The sequence below is a fragment of the Eucyclogobius newberryi genome, unplaced genomic scaffold, assembly GCF_026437365.1.
Source record: "Eucyclogobius newberryi isolate DKJ021-1_F unplaced genomic scaffold, fEucNew1.0.hap1 SCAF_9, whole genome shotgun sequence".
Taxonomy (NCBI): domain Eukaryota; kingdom Metazoa; phylum Chordata; class Actinopteri; order Gobiiformes; family Gobiidae; genus Eucyclogobius; species Eucyclogobius newberryi.
The window spans coordinates 8,900,810-8,918,746 of NW_027316532.1; the positions used below are offsets into that span (position 1 = coordinate 8,900,810).

Here is a 17,937-nt window from a genome sequence, read left to right on the forward strand (position 1 = left end):
TCTGAGGTCCCGTGCATGTTATGAAGACTCTAGAGAAAAAGAAAGGTATAAGACTGTAACCTAAAGAAACCAGCAAGAAGGAGGAGGAAGTGAAACATTGCTAGTGCTACATCAATGAATTGGTATATGGTAGGAAAGTGAACTGTTCTTAGTAGTTTATTTTCAAAAGAGTTTCTATATATGGACAGATGACGATGTGTGTTGTACTTTAATTTGACATATTTTCATTTTTTCATTAAATTATGTCTTTCTGGCACAACTATTTGCAACATTAACGTTAGCAGAGGCTTGTATCTTGATAGTCCATACAAATATGACAGATAATACATAAAAATTGAACTACTAAATCTTTACTTTTCCAAAATAGTACAATTGATTGATGTAGGACAGAGCTGCAGAATCACCAGAGGAAGCTTCCATAGTGGGTGAGGATGATTTTGTAACATGCAGGTGTAGCTGGGGCTGATTCGCTGCCGTGTGTTAGTCTGTTTTGTTTGCGGGGCAGAGGAGGGGTACCTCCACGGCCTGGCTGTGATCGGACATAGACACGCTGGTGTTGCGGTGCCAGCACACGTGCATGGTGGTGTTGGCACGGTGATGTGTCTGTTTGTCTAAAGACGTGCGGGACGAGTTCATGTCATCCTCCGACTCCTGCTCCAGGGAAACCTCGTCCGACGAGCCTGAGAAAGGACCGGGGTAAAGAAGGAGAGAAGAGGGCACTACAAGCATTAAGGGCGTGGATGGGATTTCATTCTATTTATTGTTAAGTGTGTGAAGTCAGCACGTCATGAGGAATTTGTCCCAGGTTTAGTTATATGCAGAAAAAAAAATACATTTACTGTAACATATAACATCATAATGACCATCTATGCCTGGTATCAAAAGAAGTACAACATATTGGAGTTACAAAGTGACTAAACACCAGAGCATTAACTAGAGGAGATGACAGTGTACAAAGGCCCAGGACTAACTTTAGCCTTATGGTGGCGTCTATCAGAGACACACAATGTGAGAACTCACTGCCAGAGCAAAGCAGAAACTGTGGCAACTACTCGACTCAAAAAAGGTCTTGAAAATTGTTTAAACACGTGAGTCTTGCACCTATAGATGATCCTATGCTTCTTTCTCCCTTGGGTTTTCAACTTCTGACTATTGTTCATAGCTAGAATAGTGTCTTGTTTCCTTTGTAATGCCTCATGTGTCGTAATTTAAAGGTTTAATGTCTTGTAATGTTGAGTCATGTGTCAGTAGTTGTCCGATTTAATGTTTAATATTTTCACTCGCTTTAGGACAACAGATGAAATGTAGCTATTAGCCATATTTATGTTGAAGCTGCTGCTGACACTCTAATAGGCACTGTCCTAGTAGAAAATAAAAAAAACACTTGAACCTTTAATACTGACCACTGCAGACAAGAACATCCCACAAGGCGCGCACTGACTCAGTCAATAACTGAGTTTTACCCTTCAGAACGTTGCTCAAACTCTTAAACTTACCAGTTTCCACTGCTGCTTTAACTCAGTTCATGTTCACATTCTGTCTAGTACTAAAGGCGTCACCATAAGTTAATACCAGATCCTTTTTTAACATGCTAGAGGTCATAATGATATGTCAGATCATGGCTATATTTTCCGATAGGAAAAAAACAATAATAGAATCATAAAACGAATGAACTTTGGGTTGAACTTACGATTGGAGCGATCACAGATTGGAGACTCAATGAACACACTGGATTTCTCCTGAGATTTCTTGGCCATGTCGATCGCAAAGTTCAGATCCTCAATCCATTTCCCCATTTCAACTTTAGAGCTATAAACAAATACAAAACACAAAGAAATAACACAAACATCCATCAACAATGACATGTAATGAATCGTTGAGTGATTCAAAAAGGTTTAGCACATATTTTTACAAACAAAATGAACTTTTTCTTGTACCTGGCGGCCACAACAATGGTCCTCTGAGCAGAGTAGATGGTGAAGCAGTGCGGGACGGACCACTCATTCTCACTTTCTTCAACCTGCAAATGAGAATGATCAATGAAATAAAAAGATTCTTACATTTCTCTCGGTCTAAGAAAAAGAAAACATTAGGGAAAGCATTATTAGTGATGATAGTCTAAGCCCGTGTTTGCATCGGGTGGTTTCTAACTTCATAAGCCTTTGCCATAAAGGTTGTACTGAACAGAACCACTGGTATAGAGTATTCCCTTATGCTTTAAAGCTAAGAGCTGTCCCGAACTCATTCATGTAACCACAGTAGCAGTGGATTCTTTAAATATATGGAGGTCTGCTAATGTTCTGGTTACTGCTACTGTAGCTCATGAGAAAGGGTTGGGTATTTGGGTATTTGTATCCATGTTGACTGAGAACTTACCGGACCATCCAGGACTATGAGCTGCAGTCCAAAGTGAAGCAGAGACATGCAACATTAGGAAATCCCTGTGCCTACATTGATTTATACTGTACGAATACCTTACAATATGGTTTAAACCTCATCTTAATACAAACAAAAAAGAAACCCATTCTGAAAGGATTTTAGACTCACAATCATCCCATGAAGAGGCAGCTGGCCATGAACCTTAAACTGGTTGGTTGCCGTGACGCCTTTGCTTGTGTAGAGGAGCATATCTGAGAACTGAAGATTAGGGAAAAAAAATATAAAGAAATATGGTGATTATGATTATTACTGAGAAAATTAAAGTTTAACACATTTGTCTAAAAGTAAACATGAGACAGTTAGTGTCAGATTGGTCACTAACCAGGAAAAACATTCTCTGTTGCAGCCCTTTCTTCGTCAGTTTGTACAGACATCCTTCTCTGATGAACTCCTAAAAAGCCAAAACAGAAAGTCAAGAGTACTGGTAGTAGTAATGTATTACATGATTGGTATAACGCCCTCAAGCCTCAGCTTTAGGCCACTGCACTCACTCGTCCAGGCGCGGTCAGGTTTTCAATCCCGATCAAGTCCCGCTGCAGCTCCGTCAGCTTCTGGAAGTTCTCCAGCCGGATCAAACTGCTCTGGAGCTGAGTTGCGATCTCAGCTACTTCCTTTAAGGCCTCTGTATAAAAATAAATCAAGCGTAAATCTTTCAATGTTTCCTTATTTTGCAGTCAGGTGTTTTGCTCATTCAACAACAAAGCTATAAAAAAATAGCAGTTCCTTACTCCCATTGAGGCATTTTGCGGCTCTTGACCCCAGACTGACTTTTGGTGTGTTATTACTTTGTATGTGGGAGGTGTAGGAAACAAATCTGACCTAAAGCTGAATTTAGTAAGCCCTGTTTTTATATAAAAGTAATTTCCAGTCCAAATGAGCAGTGATTGTTACTGCATCTAATTAACTCAAATTAAAATGACAAAAAAGGAATCCCACATATGATTAGAAACAGATTAAAAGGTAGAAATAATGTGATGAAGGAAGCCCCACACAATCTGACAGGGCAGAAGTTATAAGATAACTCTGACTGACATTTGGAGAGCTTGGCCCCAGGGATGACTGGGCCTAACACGGGTTCTCATGTTCTTTCATTCAGACCTGTGAATTTGGGTCCTCCCTTCCCACACCAGGCTGGATGACCCTTCTCCCTTTCCTGGATAAGCCGCTCTCTCTCCCTCAGTCTTGAGTGGACTTAAGCTCCAATTATTTTTTTTCTGCAAATGGATGTGTGTAAATCCTTGTCCCACATACAGCCTGTCCCCCATGAGTGTGGATGTCTCCTTCACTGTGGTTCTCCTCGAGGTTTTGTTGTAGTTTTTCCTTGCTGAGGAGGGTCTAAGGGGATGTCCTGAGACAGTTATTCATTTGCTTGGTTTCTGTGCACTTTAGTCAATCTGCTCGTTCTTCATTGACTTTAATTTTGCTACGGTTTCATTTAAATAAACAATTTTGTGATTTGGGGGTCAGAAAAAAGCAACTACCTTCAGTTTCAAATCATGTTTAAGTAAATACAGCTTGCTATGAATAGGATGTTGTTTATGGAAGTAGTTGATTAAATTTAGTTGAGTAGATTCCTCCCAGATCGTTCGTACTATCTCATAAACCTAAAAACAAGCACAATAAATCCTCCAAACTACATTATGAACTTGCTCAAGATTTGCAGAAGAGTCTCTGGGTGCTGGGGGGCAATAAAGTATGATTTAAACTGTAATAAATAGTGAAGCTTTATCTATACTGTATTCCACATCTGCCCAGCCTCACCCTTGCAGTCGTCGTAGTCTTTGTGAGCCGGGGAGTAGTGCTTGCAAAGTCTTTCCAGTATGAGCTTGTAGTGCATGAGGCGTTGGATTGGCTTTAGGAGAAACGTGTTCAGAGGCAAATAACAGACTTTCTGAAGCTCGAACTCTTTATAAACCGTCTCAAGTTTCTTCAGCCGCTTCGTCGCCTTCTCCAGCTCCGTCAGCACCTCGTCGTGTTTCTGCAGGTAACTGGTGAACTCCTAGGATTCAGAGTACACAGTTATTAAGTCACATTATAAAACCAGTCAAACATGCTTTCCACATTTGGTTTTTGTGAGCTAAAATTAAAAAAATATCATGCACATTCACTTTGACGCATTGCGATTAGATTTGCAATTTATGTTTTAATAGCAAGATTCTGTTCAAGTTCACGTTTTAAAAACACATCCAGAAGCTTAAACATTAAAAATAACTGAAATATCAACTGCAAATCTAATACAAGAATCAAATACATTTCAGAACTTTTGAAGAAGTCTGATCTACAGAGTTGGCAGGTTTTTAAAAATACTAAAAGAATATATTCTGTCATCTCAATTTGCGATGCATCTTGCAGCCCTATAGCACATAATATATATGTATATATTTTGTTTACATCATTTTACTCCTTAAATAAACATAATTACAAAGAAAAGATATTCTTAATCTCAGTGGGACTTTCCACGGTTAAATAAATGTAAATACAATTAAAATAAATTCATTTTGGTTCTTGTTTGCCATCTTCAATAAATATTTGAGATTGCCCTTTCTTAATGATGTTGTTTATCTGTTGCTTATTAAGATCCACAGTAGAAATGACCTTCAGAGCACACATGTTGCGGAGCATGACGTCACCGATCCTCTGGTAGTCGCCTTTGACGTGGGCGTTCGACCGTCCCTCCCTGAAAACACACACATTTAAAACCTCATTTCTAAAACAGCTTCATCTTAATCATTACGTTCAAATACATCTAATTTGTTATTCATTAACTCCTCCATGGCAGTAACGATTACGATATGTTGGTCAAACAACGGGAGCGTACACACCACAGGGCCAAGCGCTGGTCCAGCTCTTTGAGGAAGCCGCGGTGAAACTCGTAGACGGGGTCGATGTTTGAGAAGAGCAGGTTCATGAGGCCCTCGGGCATGGTGTTCTCTTTGATCACTGCACTGCGGAACCACTGCAGGCCACGCAAACACAACACAGCACATTAGACCCGTCAAAATGATAAGATCACAGCATATTACACTTATTTAAAGTCTACTTCAAAAGGGGAACAAAGACCCCTTAAACAACGACATGTCCAAACGACTGGACGCAAAGTGAAGAAGATTCTAAAATATTTTCAACGAGTAACTGACATCAGATCTAAATTCTGATGATTTTAAGTGTTTATAACAAAATTATATAGATATATATATGTTTTTTAAAGCTGTAGAAAAACACATTTTCCCCACAAAAGAGTGAGTACTTTTTGTGACAACGTATGTAACATATATGCAGATAAAAACTATTATTGGGTCCAAATTTATCCAGTAAAATGTAAAACACAAAATTTTGTTTATCATAATTTCCTAATAAATGAAAAATCATGTACAATTATAAATGTCTTTAAACCGGTCTCTGATATCACTCACATTTATCAGAGTAGTTTTCATTTGCCAAAACCACTTTGATTTTGTATTTTTAAGTTTATGATATTCTGAGGCTGGTCCCAATTTTTGAATTGAATTGAATTGAATTTAAATAAATTCAATCTAAAAGCATGATGTGGTTGAGAAAAAAAAATAAAAAAAATAAAACTGTATAAAACTGGTATCAAATTGCCCATAAAAACCCATCGAAAACACAATGCAGTACAACCTAAAATGCCTTTCTGGATTTCTCGCTTGGTTTTTATGGGAAGCCTATAATTACAGTGTCGGATTCAAAGCCCATTTCAGCAGCTTTCTCAGGCATTTATAGTAAAGTCAACACATAACATGAACGTGACACTATAATTATTTCATGATGATGAAAATGGCTCCAGAGCTTACCACAGTGATGACCTCCAGATCTTTCAGATACGTCCGCTCCGTGGTCAGAATCTCTTTGGCGATAAAGTAGGCCTTGTCTGTGGGATAACGCTGCACCACACAATGAAAAGAACCATTTAAAAAGTGTTCATTTATCATTTATTTCCAGCAATTGATTGATGAAGGATCATTTTATACATTCCTTGTAATATACATGAAGAATTTAAACTTGGTAATATAAATAAGGTAATCTTGAATGTATAATTTACATAATTAAATGCCAAAAATGTTTTTGTTTTTCTTACAAAACTAAAAAACTTTGCTCAAAAAGGAGCTCAAAATTATGAATATTTAACTCAACAGAAGATCAAGACAACAAAACTGATTAGAAAAGGTCTAAAAGGGGATAAAATAATGTGCAACCGTAGACACAATTACGACCAAACTAAACATCTAATTTAAATGACTCAAGAAGACTAAAACAGATGGCTGTTGTTTAAGTTTATGTACCATTAGTAGAACATATTAGAACATTCCGTAGTACCTTTTGTGTTCAAGAGACAGCAGTCATAAAATATATATCAAAACAGCATTTTTTTCATGTGAATTATTGCATAGTATTTTTTAGAACATCTTTTGTCTTATTCAAGCATTTTAAACCAATTTCAATCATATTCAAGCAATTAATATCAAATGCATGATTACAAATGTGTGTCAAGTCAATAATAATAAAACATAATAGATTTTATTTACAAATCATTTACATATTATTCCAAGGAATCTCAGAATTCTACATAAGACTCCATGCAACCATGCAACAAACAGATCATAATTGAAAGCCTGTTTGAATAAAACATCTTGCTTGGATTTCTCTGGAGTCTGTCAGAAAACAGTTCCAGGGTTACCAATTATTAATGCGTGAATGAAAAAAATTGGTTCTTCATTTAATTAATTAATATCTACCTGAAATTTGATTTAAATATGTACAGCAATAGACTCTATAGACCCTGTTCCAGTCATTCCCGTTACCAAACTGCCCATTTTGAAAAGGACAATGTCATACAAAAAAATAAAGTTTGGTATAGGCATTTGTTATGTTAATATGTAATATATATGTGTTTATTTCAATATATGAAAACAATTCCTTTAAATGTTTGCCCAAAAGTTGAAAAGGCACAGATTTTGGGGGATTAAATAGTATCATGTTTGTTATTATGCATTTACCTTCCTCCTGCCCTCCTCCTCTTCCTCCAGTTTGGTGGTGCTGCCCCCTTCAGTCAGGACAGGGCTCTGCAGGGGTGAGGAGGTGTGTCCCGGCAGACTCAGGGTGGACATTTGGAACGAGGGCGACAGAGACATGGGACCTTTAGAGATACATGGAGAGAGCTGAGGGCTGTCCACCGAATCTGGGGAGCAAGACGACAAACGATGAAGAAAACAGGACAATTCAGGCTTACGCAACACCAAATAGTACCATAGTAGAAAGAGTTACGGTTGCAATATTGGTAAACACACAATTAGGGATGTGACTATAAACAATAATGAAGGTAATTGCAATAAAAAGGTTAGATAATAATTGTTAATGGTATAGGTATATTAATAGTTTATATAATTGTGATATTGTATTGCCAACAAATGTAATCGCCTGTATCACTACATTCTGCAGAAAAAAAACATGATCCATGATGTTCCCATCAAAAAGTATAGTACTATAATAGTATTAATTAATCATAATAGTTCATTAAAATGATTTAAAACCAGCATATTATCAAGATATTATCATTAATCACAATTATTTTGCATTGTGCACGGTGGCAAAGGCGGTTAGCGCTCTTGCCTCCCAAGAAGGAGATCATGGGTGGAGTTTGCATGTTCTCCCCGTGTTACCGTGGGTTCTCTCCGGGTTCTCCGGCTTCCTCCCACCGTCCAAAGACATGCATGTGTTAGGTAAAAATTGGTAACTCTAAATTGGGCCTAGTGAATGAATGTGAGAGTGAACTGTCTGTAATGTCTATGTCTCTGTGTTGGCCCTGCGACAAGTTGGCCACTGTACCCCGCCTAAGGCCCGAAGTTACTGGGATAGGCTCCAGTCACCCGCGACCCCAAAAGGGAACAAGCGGTAGAAAATGGATGGATGGATAATCGTCACACAAATTGCAATATTTTTCTATGCCTATACACAATATTGTAAAGAACTTACTGTATTTGATCTAATATCTTTTATGATTTAAAAGTATAGACTACAAATAGATGAGTTTCTTTTCTAAATGGAACCCAATTTACCAAATCAAGCAATACAAGACTCTTTTCATGTCAAGAGTCAATTATTATTAATTATTATTAATAAGATGCAAAGTCCACTATATGAAAACATTTGTCGAGTCCAGTCCACTAATTTGTTCTGACTCTTTTGAAACAAGTTGCAAAGTTCAACACACAAACAGAGGCATTGCAAAGTGAGAAACAACTCCCACAGTTCTCCCCCGATTGTTTCTCAATCCATCACTGCGAGCTTCCTACAATCTAGCTTCCATCACACAGAACTGGCTTTGCTGCTTTTGTTCAGGCTGCAAAACAAATCAGACAAAACGCTAAGCTTTTCAAACTAAGGCATGGGTCACCGCAGCTGCTCTTCCACTTGTACCGAGGGAACGGGGGAGAGAGAAAACACAGGAGGAAGGTCGAGGGGAGGGGAATGCACTCACACACACACACACACACAAAAAGGCAGTGCTCGACCCGGAAATAATTGTGCAGACTTATCAGGAATGTGGCATGTGTCTGCGGGGCATGGACTTGTTTATAGTTCATCTGGAGAGCGCCTTTGGGACTGACACGCAAAGAGAGGGCGAGGGGTTTACTAAGGAATGATTTGGCACACAGTCCGACCAAAACACAGAGCACTGGAAATTAAGTGAAGGAATCTAACGCATGACCTGGCCACAGTCTGCGGCTCCACACACAGAGCTGCGTGTAGACTTTGTAACAGACTTTGTAATGATATTAATATTAGGGCTGCAGATAACGATTATTTCAGTAGTAGACTAGTTAGCATTTCAGACAAACAATTAATTCTATTGTACTGTGAGGCTTTTTAAATACATTATCAACCAAATAAAGGTTTACATATGGTGATTGAAGGCTTCTAGATAGAAGACATTTACAATTAAAAAGGAATGATTGATAATTATAATCATAAAACTATGACAATGATCATTTTTTTTAATAGTCAAATAGTCACACTGAGTTGATTAATAATTGCAGCCCTAATCAATATATAGTTTAGATATGGGTTTCGGAATTTGAAAGATTTCCACGCTCAAAAGTCACACATTTTTTTCTGCTACTTGAAATTGTTTACAAGAAGTGTGAGCTTTTAGATGACAAATCCATATCGGCTGGAGGTTGATGTGAGGTCAAAAGCTACTCGCAACTCCTTGTGCCAGTCCAAAGTCTAAATACAGAGAAAGAGTGACGTCAGGAATGGGCCTTCAGGGTAAAAATGGTGCCCAAGTAGTTAAGTAGTAGTAGTTAATTTTAAATTCACTTCAAAACTGGTGTCTGGGTTCTCACAACTGCCAACTTAGCAGCAATATAGAAGAAGTCATTTGTTTTGTCTTTGCCAGCAAGTTATAAATGGGCTTGTGTTAAATATATCTTAAAAGAAAGTTAAGTCTGACATTTGTGGTACCAAAATTAAGTACTTTATTCTTGAGTCAAAACATACAATCAGTACAATAGCTTTATGATTAGTAATATACAAGTCCAAGATTAGTTGGTAATTAAGTATTGTCTAAGTGCGATTAACTTAGCTGGTCAAGAGAATCTTTATGTCAACATGTTTGCCCGGGTTAAAGGAATGGTTAAGTATGTTGTTATCGAGAAATTCCAATATGGTCTTGGTCATTATTCATTGGTAGAAATTGGATATTGCATTTGTCTTGAAGTTGTACAAAAACTATGCACTGCCAAGTGTGGCCCATAGAAGCAATCACATTATTAACAATGCATTGGTTCAATTTGTCCAAATTAAGTGCATTTCTAAATACCATGAACAATGTAAAAACATTTATCACAAAACCTATTTAATACGCCTGTTTTCCACAAATTGAAGAAGTGCTGACAGCTATTAAAAAGTGACCATTATAGTGCTTTCTTCTCTGTAAAACAAATGCTTGACTATCCCGTTAAAATTATTTCAACAAGCCTTCATTTGTCACTGTATAACAATACTTCACTCTGCAAGGTGACACAGAAATGGTTGTGGATGTAGAGAGATTTAAAAAAAAGGAAATTTAAAAAAAACGCCTGAAATTGTGTTGCTTTTCCATCCTTCAAAATGACAATGAAAACAACTAAGGGCTATTGTCAAATATACTGCAGAAGCAAAGGTACCGGACGCTGAAGCTGAGCAAACACCTGAGATTAGGCACAAAAATGGTGCGCAAAGGCAGAAAACAAGCTATAAGCTAAATTTGGGGGAAAAGCAAATAAAGCAGAATAAAGAATTAGCACCAGTGATAATTATCAACAATAGGACCTTCTCACAGAAAAATAATATAAAAAACTGCATGTACAGAAGTTAGTGTGCAAAAACCCCAAAAGGCTACACTGCAACCCAGAAACACACTGAGGGCCCCAGACAGTAACAGTGTCTTACTTTGGGGTGTAGTGTTATAGAGTTCTATGTCACTAGGCAGAAGGTTCCTGGACGTAGCATACATTCACGGGATATAACTTAGTATAAAGACTAGTATACATGCTTTAGTAAATAGCACTTTTAGTTATAAACACATTTCTACATGTTGGCTGTATACTCCATGGCTCATCTATATGCGGGTTAGAGTCTATCTGAAACTGCTACTTTATTTGGTGGACTATTTCTCATATCTGATATCCAGATCCTCTTAAATAAGAAGTAAACACTGCATCATGTGTCGCACTGACTGCAGCCTGCTGGGTCCCATAGTGGCCACCAGAGGGCAGTACAGTTATACAGTCTCCACTGGTGCCTCTGATGGATTTCAACTGTTGATACGTGTTTTACTAAGTTTTAGTAAATTATGCAACATCACATTTGAAGAATAAATCTTTTACAGCTACACTAGATACTATTCATGTAGAATCCACTTTATGTGAAAAATAATACATTCAATGAAATTGTTCAAATAAGTTTTGAGTTTGTACATCTGTAATTTTCAAGTGGATTTCTCCACTTTGTGTCTTCACATTCCTATGACAACAGGTGAGTTGTTCTGCATTGTTTCTTTGCAATTATTATATTTGTTGGTTACCTGCTTATAAGGTACCGTTTAAGGCGCAGGCTCTGTTCTGCATCGACATGAACGTGCTTTTGTTTGGGCCTGAAGTGCGTTAAGCTTGCGCTCTACATCTTAATGTGAGGCGACCCAGAGGGCTCAGACAGGGCCAGGGCTTGCAGGTTGTGACACTGCAGCAGGAAGTCCTCGATGCCATTGGTCCCGCTTAAAGCGTTTGTGTAGAACAGGTTCTGTTCTGGAGGCAGGACACTGTCGGAGCCCCAGTCCGAGTCCGAGTCCGAGCCGTTGCCTGAGCCCTCGGTGGCAGTGGGCGGGTAACTCAGCTGCTCCAGCTGCTCTACCAGCTCGCTGAACTGCACCGCGCTGCTGCTCTCGGAGCGCACCGAGCAGGCTGGGAAGTTCACCATGGAGCTGGCCTCTGATTGGATGTCAGAGCCAGGCAGGCGCAGGGAGGTGGAGTCAGGGCCCCCGTAGCCCACTGACATGGACTCTCCCGCAGAGCTGAGCCCCAGGTTGTCCAGGGAACTGCACTCTGAGCGGTTATTAATCAGCGAGCTCGTCTCAGAATGACCAACAATACTGTCAGGGAAAGAGTGAGCGGTCCCATTCAGGTCCTCCAGGCCAACACTGAACAGCCCGTTTTTACTGAGCTCAGAGCCCGCGCTGAAGTCAAACTCATCCACTTTCTCATCGTGGCCGTAAGAGTAAGCCTCTGCCCCGCCTCCATAGAACGAGATCTCAGTGGGATCGTCATCGATGAACTCCTCTGACGCCTGCAGAGGGGAGTGCACCAGTGAAAACATAGGGCTCTGTTTGGTGCGCAGCAGCTCGGCCTCAAAGGCGGCTGGTGACAGGACCCCTGTCCTCTTGCCCCGCCCCCCTCCCACTGAGTGCCCCGTACCCCTTCTGCCACCCTGTTCTACATCCTCACTGGCATTTCGGGAGGGGAGCGTCATACTTTTGCCACTCTCTACACACACAAACACATTACTAGGTGCACCTTGAAAAGCCAACTGAGACGGGGCAGCAGTGTTGACAGAGTCTTCCTTCGGCGGGCTGGGGGGTATGGTGGTCTGAGGAGGGGACTGTGGCTGGACCTGCTGCCGAGGCGGCGTTACAGAGTGGATGAGGCCGCCGTAGGGGGGCGGGACATCCTGTCTGGGGTGGAGGCCAGACATGTTGGAGATGTGAGTTGGGTGAAAGGACCCAGAGGAGGGAGAGCCTTGGGCCCTGAGACTGTCATTGAATGACAAACTCTGAAATGCAAGTAACAAGAGACGACAACAACATGAGAAAGACAGAACATTTACACTTGGTTTTAAAATCATGTGTCCTGCCTAACCTGTTTTGGCACATCGGTAGTGATGGAGCGAGCTGACATTCGTATTTTACTGTTCCTCCTGAAGATGACATTTACATTATATTTAACAAGTGTGAAAATATAATGTCAGTAACGTGTCACAAACCTCTGGTAGGGTGTCCTCTTTGCTCCATTTTCTTTAACAAACTCCACAAGCTGCTTTTGAGTTCTTCCACTGAAAAGTCGTGACAAAGTGTCACATAAAACTACATAGACAACAATGGACACATGTTACGTCCAGGCTGCAGTTCAAACCTGTATCTGAAGGAGGAGCCTCTGGTGAACAGTTTGGCTTTGTTTTTGGGCTGGGGCTGGTCGAACAAACGGAAGAACGAATGGTATTCTACACAGATCTTCCAGAAGATTTTACACTGGTCTCGACTGCCCATCATAAACTCTAAAGTGTCCTGATGAGGGCCCTAAAACATATAGAGCATAATATAAAACCTGAATTGTTGCCATTTTACTCATGAATTATAAAAAAAAAACTCTTACATGGACATCAGGGTGAAGCTTGATCAAGAAGCGTTTCCTTTTGAAGCTCAGTTTGCGAATTTTGGACCAGTTGAAAGTGTTGATTTTTGTGTTGCCCTGAAGAAAAAAGTACAACAATTTTGTTTGAAGGCGGGAGAAATAACTTTCCTCAATTATGCTGGTTTACAGGATGAAAACAAATCAATAGAAGCCCTACTCCAGCCCCTACCTGAAAAACCTGCAGCCCCATATGCACCACAGAGAGGTTGATCTTGGTGCCCTCGCGGTCGGCTGCCGGGTGGAAGCGAACGCCGTACAATTCCAGTTTTCGGGCAATTTCTAGTATTTGAAAATCTGATTCGGCTGGAGTCTGACCCCTGGAAGACACAGTTGGACAAACGACTAAGAAGTGTAATCAACAATCAGGACAAAAAAACAGGTGAAAAAAGTGGAAGGTTGCTTTAGTAACAGTATCTTGTACATTGTCAAAGGTACATTCTCGTGGCATGCAATCATTTTCCATGTTTTGGCTGAAAAAAATAGAAAATCCCTTCGAAACTATTTCTTGAACACAAACAGTACACTGTTATTTAACACAAAAAAACTAGTCCAATTGTGAACTCTGCTGATTATAGATGTTTATAAATGTTTATTAGTCCCATAGGTAGGACAAGGAGTCTTTGGCATGTCTAGCGTCTTGCACAATTTAAGTCACAATAACTCTACCAACAGTAGAATGTAAAATATGTTTTTTAAAAACAAAACTAAATGCAATAATTATTGTACAGTGATCCGTCTTTAAGTCTATTTTTGATCTCCACCGACCTGTACTATTTAAAATGTCTATATTATCATTTTCAGTTGTTTAATTCTCTAATGAAGAGAATTGGGAGATTAAAAAAGTATCCACCGCCACAGCCTCTGGGACAGCGCAGAACTGGTGCTTCACTGTTGTAAATATGGCGTTTCAAAGAGAAGAATCACTCACATTACTACTTAAATGAGCAGTCGGGAGCAGAGCAAATTCATAAGTTAGATTCTAAAAATGGGATTGTAGTGCTCGTCCAGTCGAATTGAGAAGGCTAAAACTGATGGTTAAATTAGGAGGCACAGAGGAGGCACAGAGGAGGCACAGAGGAGGGACAGTGGAGGGACAGTGGAGGCACAGAGGAGGCACAGAGGAGGCACAGAGGGGGGACATGGGGGGCAGAGGATGAACAGAGGATGCACAGAGGAGGCACAGAGGATGCACAGAGGAGGCACAGAGGGGGGACATGAGGGGGGACATGGGGGGGGACATGGGGGGCAGAGGAGGCACAGAGGATGAAAAGAGGATAAACAGAGGCGGCACAGAGGCGGCACAGAGGAGGCACAGAGGAGGCACAGAGGATGCACAGAGGATGCACAGAGGAGGCACAGAGGATGACCTACTCTTCCGCTGCTCTGTCATGTTTAGAGATGAACCACGTGTTGGCACTGGGCATTTTTCGGTTTCTAAAACCCGTCTGTCACACGTAATGTGGCCACATTTCTCCAAATGATTTGTGCCCCCCCCATACGGGCACACCCCACACTTTGAGAAGCTCTGCACTAGTGCATGTGTGATGAAATTAAACTATATAATCCAACCTGAAACATGCTTCAGTTGCCACTACTAACAGACAACATTTTTGCACCATATTTTTAGTGCTGTCCAGTGTATCTGTAAATCCCTTATAATTTCCAGGGATTTCTCGGGGCATCATGTCAAACTGGGCGATTACAACCAAACGGCATGTTACAAAGACATATCCATCCAATCATCACCACCGTCTAATTTTGCTCATCCGCTAAGCACTGAAATCTTCTTAGGCCCTGCCCCACTGGCCTTAAGGCTAATGCAGCAGCAGTGCAGAAGATTAGACCAGATGAACGAACTGGTGAGCGAGGAGAAGAGATTAACAGGTCTTTAACCACCTAATGGACTAGACTCAAGAGCTCCCATTGGCTGTCAACCGTGTTGGATAGTTGAGGGTCGGCCAATAAAATATATTAATTTAATAATTCATGTTTTAAACATTAGATAAAGTGGATAACGCTAAATCGTGAAATTGAGTTGTTTACTAGCATGCAGGGAGTGACTACTATATTATTAGGCTTATAGAACAAAGACAATAGAGCTGAAGCGATAATCACGCAACAGAAAAACAAACACTAGGACGTTATAACAAGCCCTCTAGTGGTTAGTAAGTGTCGGCGATATTGACAAAAAGTAATAAGCTAACGATGTTCAGATTAAAAGTATGTGCTGCAATATCACTTTTACGCTTATTTGAAAGTTTTTTTTATTTATTTGTTTTTAATTTTTCAAAGAATCTTCAAAACATCGTGTTGTCTAAATTTAGAATCATTGCCCACTGTGGTGGTTGGACTTATCACAATAACACATTTTAAAATGTGAGGCTTTGATGCAGGATATAAACAAATATATATTGAAGTTATATATATATATAGTAAGTAATATTCAAAGTGAAAACTGTTATCTTTCTTTTTTTTAAATTAACACCCAATAAAAAAAATATTCAGACAAAATAAATCTTTCATATACAAAACCATAAATAAATTATAAATGAATTATTGTGACGACTGCATAAGAACCAATGAGACGCGTTTAAGGAAACTTAGAAATCAAGTTATATTGTAATTATTTGCTACTTCATCTTAACTTATAGCATCACTGTTAAACACGTTTAAATGGCTCTTGTAATGCCATATGTTCTTACCCATATTCCATTATTAGTATTATTATTATTACATCCATCTTTGGATTCTCACACAATTTATAATGTATACAGGTTGATTTAAAGTCTTACAGGTGTCTCCGATGCAGCTCCATGATCCTGTCCTCCACTTTGTCTTGAAAAGGCAACACTTGGTTCATCTTAAGAAACTCTCTGTCGGCAGCGTCGTCGTAGTCTCCGATCTCAGCTGAGAGGAAAAAACAGACAATATATGGTAAACATTATCTGCAATCGTTTTCCTTTGTTTTCCAACTTATTTCAGATGCTTTACAAAAACATTGAATAGACTCCACATTCATTGAACATACACTGGACGAGGTGAGACGCCAGCAGGGCTCCAGTATTTTCACTGCAGATCAACTTTCCCTCCATCAAATCCCTCTTCATCTGTAAAGAGAATAAGTATCTACGGAGAGAAATAGTATGTGTAAATATCACGATTGTTACATCCGTCCACTTTAGTTTTAACAGCCAAGGAACAACTTATTAATCCTCGTGATATACTGTAAAAGTGTCCTCAGTAGATGCCTGATGATGGTATACTACTCTTTATTTATATTTATGTCTGTTTCCATCAATCTCATGAACTCTGCTCTGTAGTAATGGTTTATAACACATGTTTATAACACTGTACAATGTAAATACATGTTTCAGAATGTACTTCTTTATAATAATAGGACCAGCTGTGGTTTCGGCACATTTTAACAAAACAAAAAATATATACACAATACATACAATCAATTTAGCTGTGAAATGTATGTACCCACCGCGTATACTCTTCCTGGAGTTGACCGGGGTCTGGAGGGAAGAATTTGACAGACAGTCTAAACAGTGTATTTGCAGGCCCTAAAAACAAAGAAACAATCAGTGTGGTCTGTACTTCACTATAGAACAACAAATATTTACGGTATATATTTGACTTACTTCTAACTTGTCTCACAATGAGCTTGGTCGGTTCAAGCCAAACCTAAAAACAATTGTGGAAAAGGTTGAATGAGAAAGTGTCATGTTGTATGGACAGAGAAGTGGCAGAACTCAGGGCACAAAAGCCTCAGTCGTTTCCATCTGGGCCTGATCTAAAGAGGAATGTGAAAGATCCACATCGCAGCGAATGACAAACGCAAATCATCTGACTCTATCGTAATGTCCACAGATTTGGAGAAGAAGCAGGAGGAGTTTAAAGGGACTGGAAAGAAACTGGTGACTACACATCAAAACATTCTTCTACATTTAGATTTTTCTGGATTTTCCCCTTGTCTCTAGAACTTCAGTCTCTCTCAATTCAGTTAAAGTTAGCTACTGTAAAGGTGGAGGAAGTACAAAAAAAAAGTTGAAGTAAGAGACAAAAAATCTCCTTAAAAGTGCCAGTGGAAACATTTACTTTTGAAAGGTAAATTCAAAGCAAAAGTAAAAGGTATTTCACGCCAATAAAATGTTACCTTGAAATCCATAAATTACTTGATCTAGTCATTGTTATTTTTGTATAGTTTTGTTCAAATGAGGCAAAAGTGAAATCCGCTGTAAGTTCACCGTCACTTAAATAGAGATGCCCGTTTTTTTAAAATGTATTCAAGTACAGTTCTTTTCTAATTACATTTGATTTTATTCAAGTTATCTTCCACCACTGCTGGGCACAAAATGATCAAGTGAAGGAAGGTCTGAGAACAATGTCTGAACATCTGAAATACAGACATCAACTTTATTGAACAAAACAATTGATCATCATCTATCATAGTAATTAGTAACTGGTATTATTGATTTATTGACTTTTGAACCATCTATAGTACTCTACTTGTATTTTATTTGCCTTAAGA

General features: G+C 39.3%; 1 protein-coding gene across 2 annotated transcripts in view; it reads right to left on the bottom strand.

Moving 5' to 3' along the window:
- Positions 1–17,937, bottom strand: part of farp2 (FERM, RhoGEF and pleckstrin domain protein 2) — a 34,404-nt gene that overhangs the window by 3,325 nt on the left and 13,142 nt on the right. The window contains exons 4-24 of one of the 2 annotated variants that reach the window (XM_072439427.1): positions 17,048–17,090; positions 16,891–16,969; positions 16,432–16,529; positions 16,196–16,310; positions 13,573–13,720; positions 13,365–13,460; positions 13,125–13,288; positions 12,976–13,044; positions 12,852–12,909; positions 12,510–12,765; positions 7,455–7,636; positions 6,252–6,341; positions 5,262–5,395; positions 5,035–5,116; positions 4,201–4,438; positions 2,931–3,061; positions 2,762–2,830; positions 2,548–2,637; positions 1,938–2,020; positions 1,691–1,809; positions 517–680 (exon numbers count right to left, since the gene is read on the bottom strand). In XM_072439427.1, coding sequence (XP_072295528.1) covers positions 517–680; positions 1,691–1,809; positions 1,938–2,020; positions 2,548–2,637; positions 2,762–2,830; positions 2,931–3,061; positions 4,201–4,438; positions 5,035–5,116; positions 5,262–5,395; positions 6,252–6,341; positions 7,455–7,636; positions 12,510–12,765; positions 12,852–12,909; positions 12,976–13,044; positions 13,125–13,288; positions 13,365–13,460; positions 13,573–13,720; positions 16,196–16,310; positions 16,432–16,529; positions 16,891–16,969; positions 17,048–17,090 — 2,508 coding nt within the window. The remainder of the gene's footprint in view (positions 1–516; positions 681–1,690; positions 1,810–1,937; positions 2,021–2,547; positions 2,638–2,761; positions 2,831–2,930; positions 3,062–4,200; positions 4,439–5,034; positions 5,117–5,261; positions 5,396–6,251; positions 6,342–7,454; positions 7,637–12,509; positions 12,766–12,851; positions 12,910–12,975; positions 13,045–13,124; positions 13,289–13,364; positions 13,461–13,572; positions 13,721–16,195; positions 16,311–16,431; positions 16,530–16,890; positions 16,970–17,047; positions 17,091–17,937) is intronic. The other variant, XM_072439428.1, reaches the window with a different exon arrangement.